Consider the following 12,400-nt stretch of genomic DNA (forward strand, 5'->3'; position numbering starts at 1 on the left):
ATCTTTCCGACATTTTTGATATCTGCAGTTCTGTATCCCAAAGATCTGCTAGCTTTTGTGCTAGAGCTAGAGTAGGTTACTTAGATGTCAGCACCCATAAGGCTTACTGGACCAAGTCTTGGCATAAAGTCCATCAAACATCCTCTTGAACTTAGTCTATAACTGTTATGCCCCATTGCTCAGTCTTTCCCTAGGAAAATGTAAGAGTACATATACCCGCTATATTACAAAACCTTCAAAATATATTTAATTCATTTCTATTTAGATTAAGTTGCTTGAAAAGGTAGTCAGAGATGATTCTGAAAATATTTCAAGAAATAGAAAAATTGTGAAAGAATCCTTTCAGATTACCCCTATTCACATAAATTTATAGGAATAGTTTCTTCAAAGCAATCCCAGCTCCAAATTTGCATCAGTTGAACTAAGATCAGTTCTGTAAATATTTCAGGAAATAGAAAACATGTCAAACAATCATTTCAGATTTCTCTAATACACATATATTTATTTAAATAGCTTATCCCAGTTCCAAATTAGTATCAGTGGAACCAAGTTCAGTTCCTTATTAGTTCATTCTTAGATGAAGTAGCTGTTGCAGCTTCTTGGCATCTCTTCTCAGCTGCAGCTTTACAATTTCCAGCATGAAAGAGGGCTCATTAGGATTGTTAATTAAACACGAACAGCCTGGGCAGGAACTCATCAGTTCGGGATATGGTCTCATGTCTTTTGCAGTCTATGCAAACAGAATCTTTGCTACAAGTTTTATGCAATTAACTGGAGGCAGCTGTTGTAGCACGAAGGCCAGTGTCGACTGCAAGTTGTATATCATTTTGCGTAGCTTTATTAAAAAAGTTGACAGTTGACAAACCCATTGGCGCATGTGCGTGTATGTGTGTGTGTGTGTGTGTGTGTGTGTGCAGTGTGCACACAGTGTGAGTGTGTGTGTTTCGTTGGTTTTTGCGGTCCATGTAGCTTGTCAAACGAATATACAAACTTTTTGCTCGACATTCGTTTGTTCAGCAAATATATATGTATATATAGAGAGAGAGAGCTGCGTATACCTTTGAAATGAGCGTTATTAAATAAGCAGCAGTATATCAAAAGTTGTTTCATATCTGCCAAAGGTTCGAAAGCAGCGAATCGAAAATCGCACATGACTGATTGAGGATAAAGTTTTGATTAAGCTCGTATATAGGGAAGTAGAAGGAGTTGAAATATGTATATTTAAAGTAATGTGTGACTGGTTATGATCATGAGTATCGAATAGGCTCTTTAAGCGAGAGAAAAGTTGAGAGAAAAAGTTGCAGAATGTCTCTGAAGGTTGTTTGAAGAAGTAACAAGTAAATTGGAAGAGTTGAGTGGAGCTGCAGAGTTACGAATATTGCAGTCAGTCTACAGTAAAAGCAAAGCACTCAGAGCATAAGAGTAGCGATAAAGTAACGAGTGTTGGATAGCAAGATATGCGTTTAAAGTAATTTAGAGAGATGTTCTTTGTGAATTCTCAATACATTAAACTCATGAAATTGTACAAGTAACGGGTAATGTTCTTAAAAAGAAGCTTAGAGAAGTTTGAGTTCTTAAAAAGATGCAAAGAGAAGTTCGAGTCTGAAGAAAGCGAGTGCTTTGGATGCTATGAATTTGAGAGGGAGCTGCATGGGCCAGTTTAACAAATCAAAATAGAGTCGCCATGAAAGTAACGAGTATTTGAAAGTAACGAGTGATTTCTAGAACCTACACTTACCGAAGCAGCCAGTACTCCCCTAAAAAGTAAAGAGTGACTGAAAGTAACGAGTGTGTTCGAGCACATGCTCATGAGAGTAGCGAGTGATTGAAAGCAACGAGTATATTCGCGCATTTACCGAGAATGTGACAAGTGAGTTGAAGCATCGAATGCCTTGGGGTATTTACCATGAGACTAACGAGTAAATGAAAGCAACGAGTGGGGTATTTAATATGAAGCTGACGAGTGTTCATTCAAGAGAGTAAGAGAATCTAATGAATCTAATATAACGAGCGACGAGCAGTTCCAGCCAATTAGCGACTCTAAAAAAGAAAACAATTTGCATGGCCGGCCACTCGGCCTACTTGTTACACGCAGTACAATGTCCTTTGTCCTTCCACTGTCGCTCTGCCTGTGCCTCTGCCTGCACCTCTGCCTCTGGCTCTGGCTCTGGCTCTGCCTCAGCTTTGTTTGCCTTTATTTGGTGTCTGTTCGCTGTTTGCCCGTTGTTAATTACAAATGCATTGCACAGTTTGTTTAATGTCTACCTGCCTGCCCCCTCCATCTCCCTCTCTCTCTCTTTCGCTCTCTCCATGTCTCTCTTTCTTGCTGGCTTTCTCAATACTCATTATATTTTGCTTTGTTTCCTTTGCAGGTTTCACATAGATAAACGCTGTCAACACCGATGTTCCTGGAAATGCTTGAGCATCGCCTTAATATTCATATCCGTCGTCCTAACCGCCATGTTGGCATACTTTGCAGGTAAGCTGAAGGCCGGGGTAGTTGCTAAATGTTACGGACAAGACAGGATATATCCGCCATGTTTGGGGATGATGTCCAATGTTTATACGAATGTTGCTCAATGTGTGTGAGTTTGAGTGTGTGTGTGTGTGAGTTTGAGTGTGAGTGTGTGTGGGCAACGCGGCGTTGTCATAATGCCAAACACTCTTGATGAAAAATACACATACAAATGCAAATAGACTGACTAACGCACACACACACACACACAAATGCTCTAATCATATACATATTCTATACACACACACACACACTGACACAGCATAGCAAATACATCAAAATGTTTGCTTTACATTAGCGTTAAATGGTGTTACTTTACACACACACACACACACACAGTGACACGCACACACACACACATAGACACACACAGCCAAGCCAAGAAACTTTGCGCCTGGTTCGTTGGCAAACACAATAATATACCACACACACACACTCAAACCCCTCTCTCTCTCTCTCTCTCTATGTCTCTCTTTCTCTGGCCGTCTCTTCCTCTCTCTGTCGCACACACACTCGCTAATAGCGGCTGGTTTGTTGATTATGTGAAAAGTTGCATGTGGCAGCTGTTGGTCACCAGCTGCACAATTGACAAGCAATTAGAAACCACAACAACTGGCACGCCTACCACGCCCACAAATTATATGCATGCCCCACTTGCGCATAGCTCACGAGTGGCTCAAACATTTCAATCTAAGCGTGCAACGAAAAAGAAATATAAAAAAAAAAAAAAAAAAATAAAAATATTGTAGTTAGACAATTATTATTAAATATATGCTTGTTAGCCAAGTTATAGAAGCTATATATATACATAATATAGATGTGCCTATATAGAGACCGAGGCACTCGAGCTGTGACCTATTTAAGAGTTCAGCAATTCGAGCTGCTCTCTGATTGTAGTTCCAAGTTCAGAATCAATTCAGTTCGACTTGAGATTTAATATCTCTAATCTAATATCTCTATCCTGATCTATGTATAACATGAGCTTGTGAGATACACTTATTAGCCCAAGTCAAAAATCCTATACAATGCAAATTTTTGGAAACTTTTCTTTGCCATAGCTGATTAATTTTCGAATGCCTCAGAACTCATTACAAATCAGAGGTTTCATTCAAAAGATTTGGATTTTACAAACTATCTAAAGTGTCTAATTTCCCTCACGTTTCTTCAGCAATTTCCCAACTATTTTGCCAGTTCGAAGCATCATCAATTTGGCTCAAGCTCAATCTAAGAGCTCAACGCGTTAGCTGTGTTTACCTGCTGCCAGAGCTAATGGCATTATTCCATTTCATTATAGCATTTAGCTTGCGTCCTTTCCCCCAGCTCATGGCTAACGCTAATATTAAATAGATTTTGTGCCTCGACTTTGTTTATCTTTCAAGTTACTTTCTGCCTACACAGAGCTTTTATTTATTCTATTTCACTTTTTTTTCTATCCTGCCTAGGCTAGAAGGGAATTGGATTAAGGACTTGCCTGCAGGCCACTGCCACTACGCTCACTATCTCACTCGCTCTCACTCCATCTCCTTTCCACTCTCTCGCTTTGACGGGCACTTAAAGCTCTCGCTCATTAGCTGACAATGGCAAATTAACAAAATTTTGAAATGCCAACGCTTCGAGGCATGCAATACACACACCTTCACACGCACACGCACACGCACACACACACACACAGTACCGACGCGTGCACAGCAAACAAAATGGCGACGTAGCACAAAATGTTGCCTCAACCAAATTGAATGCGGCAGCTGCAAACGCGTTTTTGTTGTTGTTGCTAACAACTTGATAATTAAACACGTTTCGTGTTGTCATTGTTGTTGTTGCTGCTGTTTTTGCTGCCACCTTTTAAATTATATTTACAGGTCAATTTGATTTTTTACTGCCAACCTTTCGGCAAACGGAGCAACTTTTTGCTCGTTCCCCCCAGTCACCCACTTCCTCTGCCCCACCCACTCCTTTACGCTGTGCTTCTGCCTTGCTCCTAAGTCTGGCCAAATTGTTGCTGTTGCTGTTGTTGTTGTTGTTGTTGCTGCTGCTGCTGGGCAACGCTCCACAAAACTTTGCACATTAAAATATGTAAATTTTAATTTGAAACAAAAGGGTTGACGTGTCGCTACCCTACCTCAAGACCAGCGCCAGCTCCAGCTCCAGCCCTAGCTCCATCTACGTACGCCCACCCACCCGCATAGCCCGCGTTTGCACGCGACGCCTTTGTGCCTGGGCGTTTTATCTAGTGTTGCAAAACTTTTTGTTTCTTTTCTTTGCGCTTCTTTTTTATTTATTTCTATCTTCCTTCTTAAATATACAAGTGTATATATATATGTACATATTTATATTTATATTCTTACTTTTCTCGCTGCTGCCAACTCGCTTGATAAATTTTCCAGCCGCACACGCATTTAATTTATGCGCTCCGAAATATTTCTCGTCTGCTTCAAATGAGCCAGCCAGCTGGCAAATGGGCGTGGCACACTTTATTCCATGCCACACCAAAAGGCATTTGACTTTAATGCCAAAGATTTGAATATCTATTCGAAAATTCAGTGAAGTGCTTTGAAAGATAATGATATATGCTATATATATGCGATATCTTTATATGCGATATATATCAGACAGGCATTTAAAGGCGTCTAATGGTATTTTTGGATTTTCTGTCTTTCATATAAGAAATATTCACATATTAATTTGCTGCTATTCTTTAAGCAACTTAAACTAAACAGTAATTAAATTTATTTAAATTTAAAAAATAAAATCAAATAAATAAAAATAAAAAATTAATTAAAACATTAATTAAGTTTATATAAATTAAAACAATAAATAAAAATAAAAAATTGATCTAAACATTAATTAAATTTATATAAATTAAAAAAAAAATAAATAAAAAATCATAATCTAAATGTGTATAAATTAAAGAAAAAAAATATTAAAAAAAAAAAAAAACAATTTACCCAAATTTCCCCTTTTTAATGGGTTCAGGGTATAATTTAAAAAAAAAAAAAAATAACCCTAATCAGTAATTGAATTTATGTAATTAAAAAATTTCTTAGAAACTAAAAACTATCGGTTCAAACTATCGCAATGATGATGACACTCGCTATTTGCTCAAGCTTTAGCTCAGAGCAAACTCAATCAAGGCAAACATCTATGGCGTTATGTAACAATCGAATCTTATTGAATTGGCCAACAGTTTCTGATTGCCTATCCTACCTGCTCAGCTTAGGGCATGGGCGTGGCAGCTATTTGACTTGAAGCGTGCTGCGTTTAATTTATTATCTACGCTTTTAGCCGCCGCAGCAGCAGCTGCTGGTTCAGAGAGTCACAGGCTCTGATTTGCAACAACAACAACAATAATAATGTTGCGGCTGCCTGGCCTGGCTGGTGGCCCACTCCACAGCACACACCACCCTACCCCCTCCCCTGCAGCACCCCCCGTGCCCCCAGTTGCTGTTGCTGCGGTGTCACAACGTTGCAAGTGAACGAAAACAAATTTACAACAAACCACGAGCAAAATGTGTGATGCCACTTGGCTGGCTGGCTGGCTGCCTGCCTGGGTGGTTTGGTGGCATGGTGGCATGGTGGCTCGGTGGCTCGGTGGCTCGGCTTGGCTGCAAAGCAACCCCAGTCATATCCCCTACCTGCTTGGTCTTATGGGCAGGCACTTTACTTTGGCGCACAAAATGAATTTAAGTTGAAAAGTTGTGAACATTTTGTGGGTAGACGACGGCAGGCGGCATCACATGGCAATGGGAGTTTGGCAATAGGATCTGGTAAGAGACTTGGCCCAAAAGCTGCGTGTGGATTTCACTGATTTAATTGTTTGCCAGCCCCGTGGTGTGCCAGGGTGTCAGGGAGGGGGCGAGCGAGCGAGCGAGCGAGTGAGTAGATCTGCTTGAAATTTATCTTTTAAAAATAATGTATTAATTTGTGTGGCTACCCTCGCATGCATGGCATCGCTAGGTATGTGCGCATGTATGTGTGTGTGTGTGTGGGGGAAGGGGGGGGGAGTTAGGTGGGTCTATCCATAAACTCATTTGTGTAAAAAGCTTTTTGTGTTGTGTGTTTGGCTGTCGGCTTCGCTGTGCTGCGGTAAATGAATTTACGCTTCGCCGAAATCTATGTGTGTATGTGTGTGTGTCAGTGTGTGTGTGGGTCGTTTTATGGTTGAATAGTTTTAAAGCTGCGGGGTTAAGATGAAGGCAACAGCAACAACAACAACAGCAGCAGCAGCAGCAGCAGCAGGTGATGAAAACAGCCCGACTGCGCTTTAGCTTTTAATAGTGGCTAATATTTTTGCAGCTGCTCTTCCGCCCACACTCTGTTGTGCTGCCAGCCTGCCTGTGTGTGGGTGTGTGTATGGGTGTATGTGTGTGCGACGTCTGTTTGCGCAATCATTTTCTATTAATTAAGCGCAAGAGGGTTTAATAAAATTAGCAAACACTTGCGGGCGGGCCAGCTGCGACGTTGCCAGTGTGTTTGTGTGTGTGGGTGTGGGTGTGTGTCAGTGAGTTAGCAGACATTTAAAAATATGCAAACAGATACGCACTAGCACACACACACACACGCACACACGCACATCATTGTCAGTTAATTAACAAGCGCAAACACACTAGCTGAGACGAGGCTTCGCTTTGTTTGTTTGCTTCCTGTGACTACGTGTGTGAGTGTATGTGTGTGGGGGCGGCCATGCCTTTAATTTGATTTGCAATTTGTTAAGCAACCTCCACAGCAGCCAAACAGCACGCTCAAAAAAGTTTTGCTCAGATATTTGATAAGCAGCGCACAAAAGTGTTGCCTACTTTTATGGGCAACGTGCGGAACACGAAAATGTTGCCTACATTTCAGCGCAGTTTTCTAATGAACTGAAAACATGAGCGTGCGCATGTTGCCTAGACCAAGTAGCATGGCAGGCTCTAGTACACACACACACACGCACAGGCAGCTATGGGCAGCTGCCAAAAAGTGTTGCCTACTTTTCAGGGCAAACATGCTACGCGCTGCACATGCACAGCAAACAAAACTGTGTAAGCGTATGCTTTGGTCAACACGCCAGAGGCGCGGATCAGAGAGCACAGTGAGTGACGCACAGACGCACACACACACACATACACAAAGCTGCAAATCCATTAGCTGGCAAAAATTTGCTGTCAACATTTGCGCATTAGCTTTGAATGGAAAATGTTCGAACAAGTTGCAGTGTTTTTTCTTTTATTTTGGTGCATACAAGTATCGCAGTATGCGCATACTTCTCTCAGGCACTATGCAAACTAATTTGAATGCAGAAGTTCATTGAGTGAGCTGCTTGGCAATTTGCAATTTTCGATACTTTTAATGCTTGACACTGGACAACTACCCGCTCTCTCTCTCTCTCCCTCCGTGTGTGTGTGTGTGTGTGTGCAAATGACTGTCATAATTTGCTAGCCAATATATATGCGATATATCTGTCATATCTATACGATAATCGACCGCAACGTCAACAAGACAACAACGTGACATGTGGAACAACCGCAGCAACAACAACTGCTGCAAACATGCAAACTGTCCATGAAGTTGTTGCTGTTGCTGTTGTTGTTGCTGCTGTGTGCACAAAATGTTTGAGCAGGCCACGGCTCGAATTACCACTGATGCGCCAGTTTCTATCATAACAGCAACGGCAGCAACAGCCGCAGCAGCGATAAGTGCAACAACTGCAACAGCTGCGACAGCAACAACAATGTTACTGGCTGACAGCTGGGCAGGAACAAGCGGCAATCAGGACATTTAACATGTTTGACTGGCAGTTAAAAGGGGTAACAGGATGCCGATGCGGATGTCGATGCGGATGAGGATGCGGATGCGGATGCGGATGCGCATTGCAGTAGTTATCGGAAATAGGTTAATCGATTTTTAAGCGCATAAACTATCGGAAACTCATTCGATATGCACTGTTTCACACAAATTGTTCGCAAAGCCTTGCCCCACATTGTTGCAAAATCCTTGGACTATAGCAAAACTCGTGCCCACCACCCCCTCCTACCCTCTTACCCTGCTGCCTACCCACTATTAGCCCATCTCGCCTGTCATTTGCAGCTGAGCTTAGCCATTCATTGAACATTTTTACGGATGCGGTTAGCCCAGTTGTGCAACATTCTAATTTGTTAGCAAATACTTGCAACAAGCATTTAGCTCTGGCATTCACAATGGCCATTCGCTTTGAGCTGCTCTGCGGCTAGCCGGCAACTTGTGCACCGTCTGTCAATTCGGTTTGACAAGAAGACACGCCGAAACTCAAATGCTAAACTGAATTGTGTTTTGTTTTGTGTGTTTCCTTCTTCTTCTTACTATTTTATTTTATTTATTTTTTTTTTTTTGGCTCTGTTGCTTTGCTCTTAAGAGCTCTTAATTCAATTGCAGCCTCGATAAGTTTCCCTTTGCCTTTTGCCACAAATATGGCATTCATTGTGATTTTCCAGAAATATTCTCTCTTGAGTTTCGCCTTAAGCTCTGTTGCGAAGGGCTTCACTGTACTCAATTAGCTACTCGATTTGGTTTGCTCACTTTTTTTTTCATTGTCCTGGCCCTCTCTCTTTCTCTCTCTCTCGCTCTCTCTTTCTCTCTCACTTGACTTGGTGTTGCCACTGCTGCCTTTTACTGGGGCACTCTGTGGCTTTTGCTGGCATCTCTCAGCAATGCCCGGAACAAGTCTTATGCATGCATGCAGTCAATTGACTGGCATTGCCTTTACCTAACCGCAACAAAGAACATAAATTAGTCAAGCACAAACTTGAGAAGTGACGAGCTAAGAGCTGCAAATGAAATCCATCTGTTAACCATTTGCAATAAATTAGAATTGCTTGAAAAAGAGTAGAGTGGGCAGAGGGGACAGTGGACAGTTAAGAGTAGATAGTGGATAGACTGGAGAGTGGAAAGTGTATAAGGGATAGGGCATAGAGGATATGGAGGAGAGGAAGGTAGAGAGTAGAGACGAAGATGGAAAGTAGAGTAAAGGGTGGATAGTTAGCATTGAATAGAGATGGGAGAGTTCAGCATTGGATAATAGCGGATAATAATGGCTTATGCATCGTGCATAGTATATGATCGTCAGCGGATAATGGATAATGGTTGTTGCATAGTGGATAGTGAATAGAGGATAGTAGATAGTGGATAATGTATAATGGATAATGAATAGTGGATAGTAGATACTAGATAATGTATAGTAGATAGTGGATAGTGAGTAGTGGATAGTGAATAATGGACAGTGGATAGTGGACAGTAGATAGTGGCTAATGCATAATGGATAATGGATAATGGATAATGAATAGTGGATTGTGGATAGTAGATAATGCATAATGGATAATAGATAGTAAATAATGAATAATGGAAAATGGCTAATGGAAATGGACAATGGATAATGGATAATGGATAATGGATAATAGATAATGGATAATGGATAATGAATCGACAGTGAAGAATAAATAGTGGATAGACGATCTAATGGATAGTGTAAATAGTGAAGATAGTAGAGAGAGAGTAGAATAGTGGGGCGTGAATAGTCTAAGCAATATTTCAATTTCCAATTACATTTAAAGTTTGAAGTGAAGTCAGAGCTCCTTAAATCGTTTCATTGTCTGCTGCTCCGTCAACGATACAGCTAACAGAGTTTCAGAGTTAAGAAATGGCCGCACTTCAAGTGCATGTCGTTTTGTTGGCAAACCGTTTGCACCATTAAAACTTGTGCCAATTGCCAAAAGAGAAAAAGAATTTTCCGAAGAAAATTTCAATTAAAATGACGCAACACGACATTTGCCACTGACAGCCAGCACCAGCGACGGCAACGGCAACGGCAACAGCAACAGCAACAGCAACGGTAGCAGCAACTATTACAGGGCGTGACCTCTAACCCGCTCGCGCCTTCTCTCTGACCGCCGGTTCTCAGTCGAGCATGTCCAGCTGGCGCCTCAACGTGTCGCTGGGAGGAGGTAAAGGTGTGCGCTTGTCGTTTAAATAAATTATTTTTCTTCAGGGAAGTGCAATTAAGAAAATGCTTCATAAATTTTTGTAACTTTGTCCAGGACATGGCCAACTTTTGCAACCCTTTTCCAACCGTTGCCCCCGCTCCACTGCCGTCCCCCTGTCCACCAGCCTCTCTCCAACTATTCAACTTTCAACTCCCATTCGCTGCCTCGCTCTCATTAGCTTGAAGAGCCACTTGCTGGCATTGGAGCACGTAGATTCAATTAGTTGATCTTAACGGCTCGCATTTCCGGTTCCGCTTATTGCGTGTGGCCAAAATGTTGCAACGTGGCAGGGGCAAAGAGTAAAATAAAAAATTAACTAATCGAATACACACACCCTTTCGGTGTGGGCTTAGCTGATGGCTAAATATAAATAACGGTTTTAAAAGGAGTGCCCTGCCCTGTCCTGCTCTTTTCTGTCCCGCCCTGTCCTTTGTCCAGTATCTATTCTCAGTCCTGCCAAATTGAGTCGTTGTGAATTTAACCGAACCACCCACACACCCGCACACACATAAATTTATCGACTTTTTCTAGAACCCCCACAGACCCCAACCCCCTCTCCCTCGCCGCTCGCTAAGTAAATATCCTTGGGCGCACAGCTTGATAGGGTTGCTTATTTCATTGTATGTGATGTGCTTCCCATGGCTTCGCCACAAATTGTAATCAAATTTAATTGGTCCTGTGTCACAGCTCCCACCACCCTCTTCTCCCTCCCCCCCTCTCTCACTCTCTTTCCTTCCTGGCAACTTGTGTGGCTACCAAGAAAGGCGCGGAAAAACTGTGCCAAGCTGTTTTTCTTTTAGCCCATCCAGCCCCAACCTCAAGCATTTGTTTGTCTCTTGTGCTGCGCGTGTCCTTTGGCAGCAGGCTCCAGTTCCAGTTTTAGTTATCGTTCCCGCTTACCGCTGCCCTCTTCCCACTTCCTTGCGCGCTCCCCCCGTTCCAGTTGGTTGACCAGTTGCGAGCCACTTAAATGAAATGCTTGTTAACTTAATAGAACTACATCCTGCCTCAAATTCGTAGCACTCCAGCTACCCCTCCCTTTCCATTACGAGCTCTTTATTTATTAATGATGGGCTTTCCTTTAGACACATATACTATATATACATGTGTATACATATATATGTGTCTCTGTCTGTCTGTCTGTCTGTCTGTTTGTTCTGCCTGCTCATTATGTTATATTTGAGGGGTTGGCACATCGAATCAAATATTCTAGAACTTAAATACTTAGCGCTGCCAGCGAAATTAGTAAAGTATTTCTGTCCGCACTTGGTTTTGTTTTTTGCTTTCTTTTCCAAGAGAAGTCTACGAAGTTTTTAATGAATTGCTTGGCCTATCCATTACACTTCATCAATTCTGTTGGCATGGTTTCAGCACTTATTATTAATAAAAAAAAAAAATTATAAAAAAAAAATAAAATAAAATAAGGAATCATTAGCAAAGTTTCGTATATTTCAAATTAACGTTAACAATCGATAAGAAATATTCTCAAATTTCAAGGCTATTTTGATATCTAATACTCTTAATATCCTTAGACCGTATGCCATTTCAAATTCACTTGCATCAACCTTCACTTGGCACGGCCAAGCGAATCCTTGAATTGTTGTGTTTGCTCTCTGCTGATTGAAGCACATCGAAGGCGTCTCAAGCATTAGCTGAACTAATCTATTAAGTGCTGCACAGATTCAGATTCAGCAACGTTTTAAATAATGAAGGAGCCGAAAACAGGCAGCTATATCAACTCATCAATCAATCAATCAATCAAGCAATCAACTTTGATAATTAAAATGTCTTTCAGTCGATGTTTTCTGCTTTTCTGTTCTTTTGTTTAGTGTAGGCTTCTTATAAATATTTATAGAACATGTGTCTGTGACTGCCTATATACGTCAGTGTGTGT

The 12,400-nt window shown here is 41.5% G+C and overlaps 1 protein-coding gene across 6 annotated transcripts in view; it reads left to right on the forward strand.

Annotated features, from left to right (window-relative positions):
• The window catches only part of LOC6584966 (teneurin-a), a 301,718-nt gene that overhangs the window by 223,206 nt on the left and 66,112 nt on the right, over positions 1–12,400 (forward strand). For all 6 annotated transcript variants that reach the window (XM_032732662.2, XM_015161023.3, XM_015161025.3 and 3 more), the window contains one exon: positions 2,373–2,479. In XM_032732662.2, the coding sequence (XP_032588553.2) occupies positions 2,373–2,479 (107 nt within the window). The remainder of the gene's footprint in view (positions 1–2,372; positions 2,480–12,400) is intronic.

The sequence above is a fragment of the Drosophila mojavensis genome, unplaced genomic scaffold, assembly GCF_018153725.1.
Source record: "Drosophila mojavensis isolate 15081-1352.22 unplaced genomic scaffold, ASM1815372v1 contig_136, whole genome shotgun sequence".
Lineage (NCBI taxonomy): Eukaryota > Metazoa > Arthropoda > Insecta > Diptera > Drosophilidae > Drosophila > Drosophila mojavensis.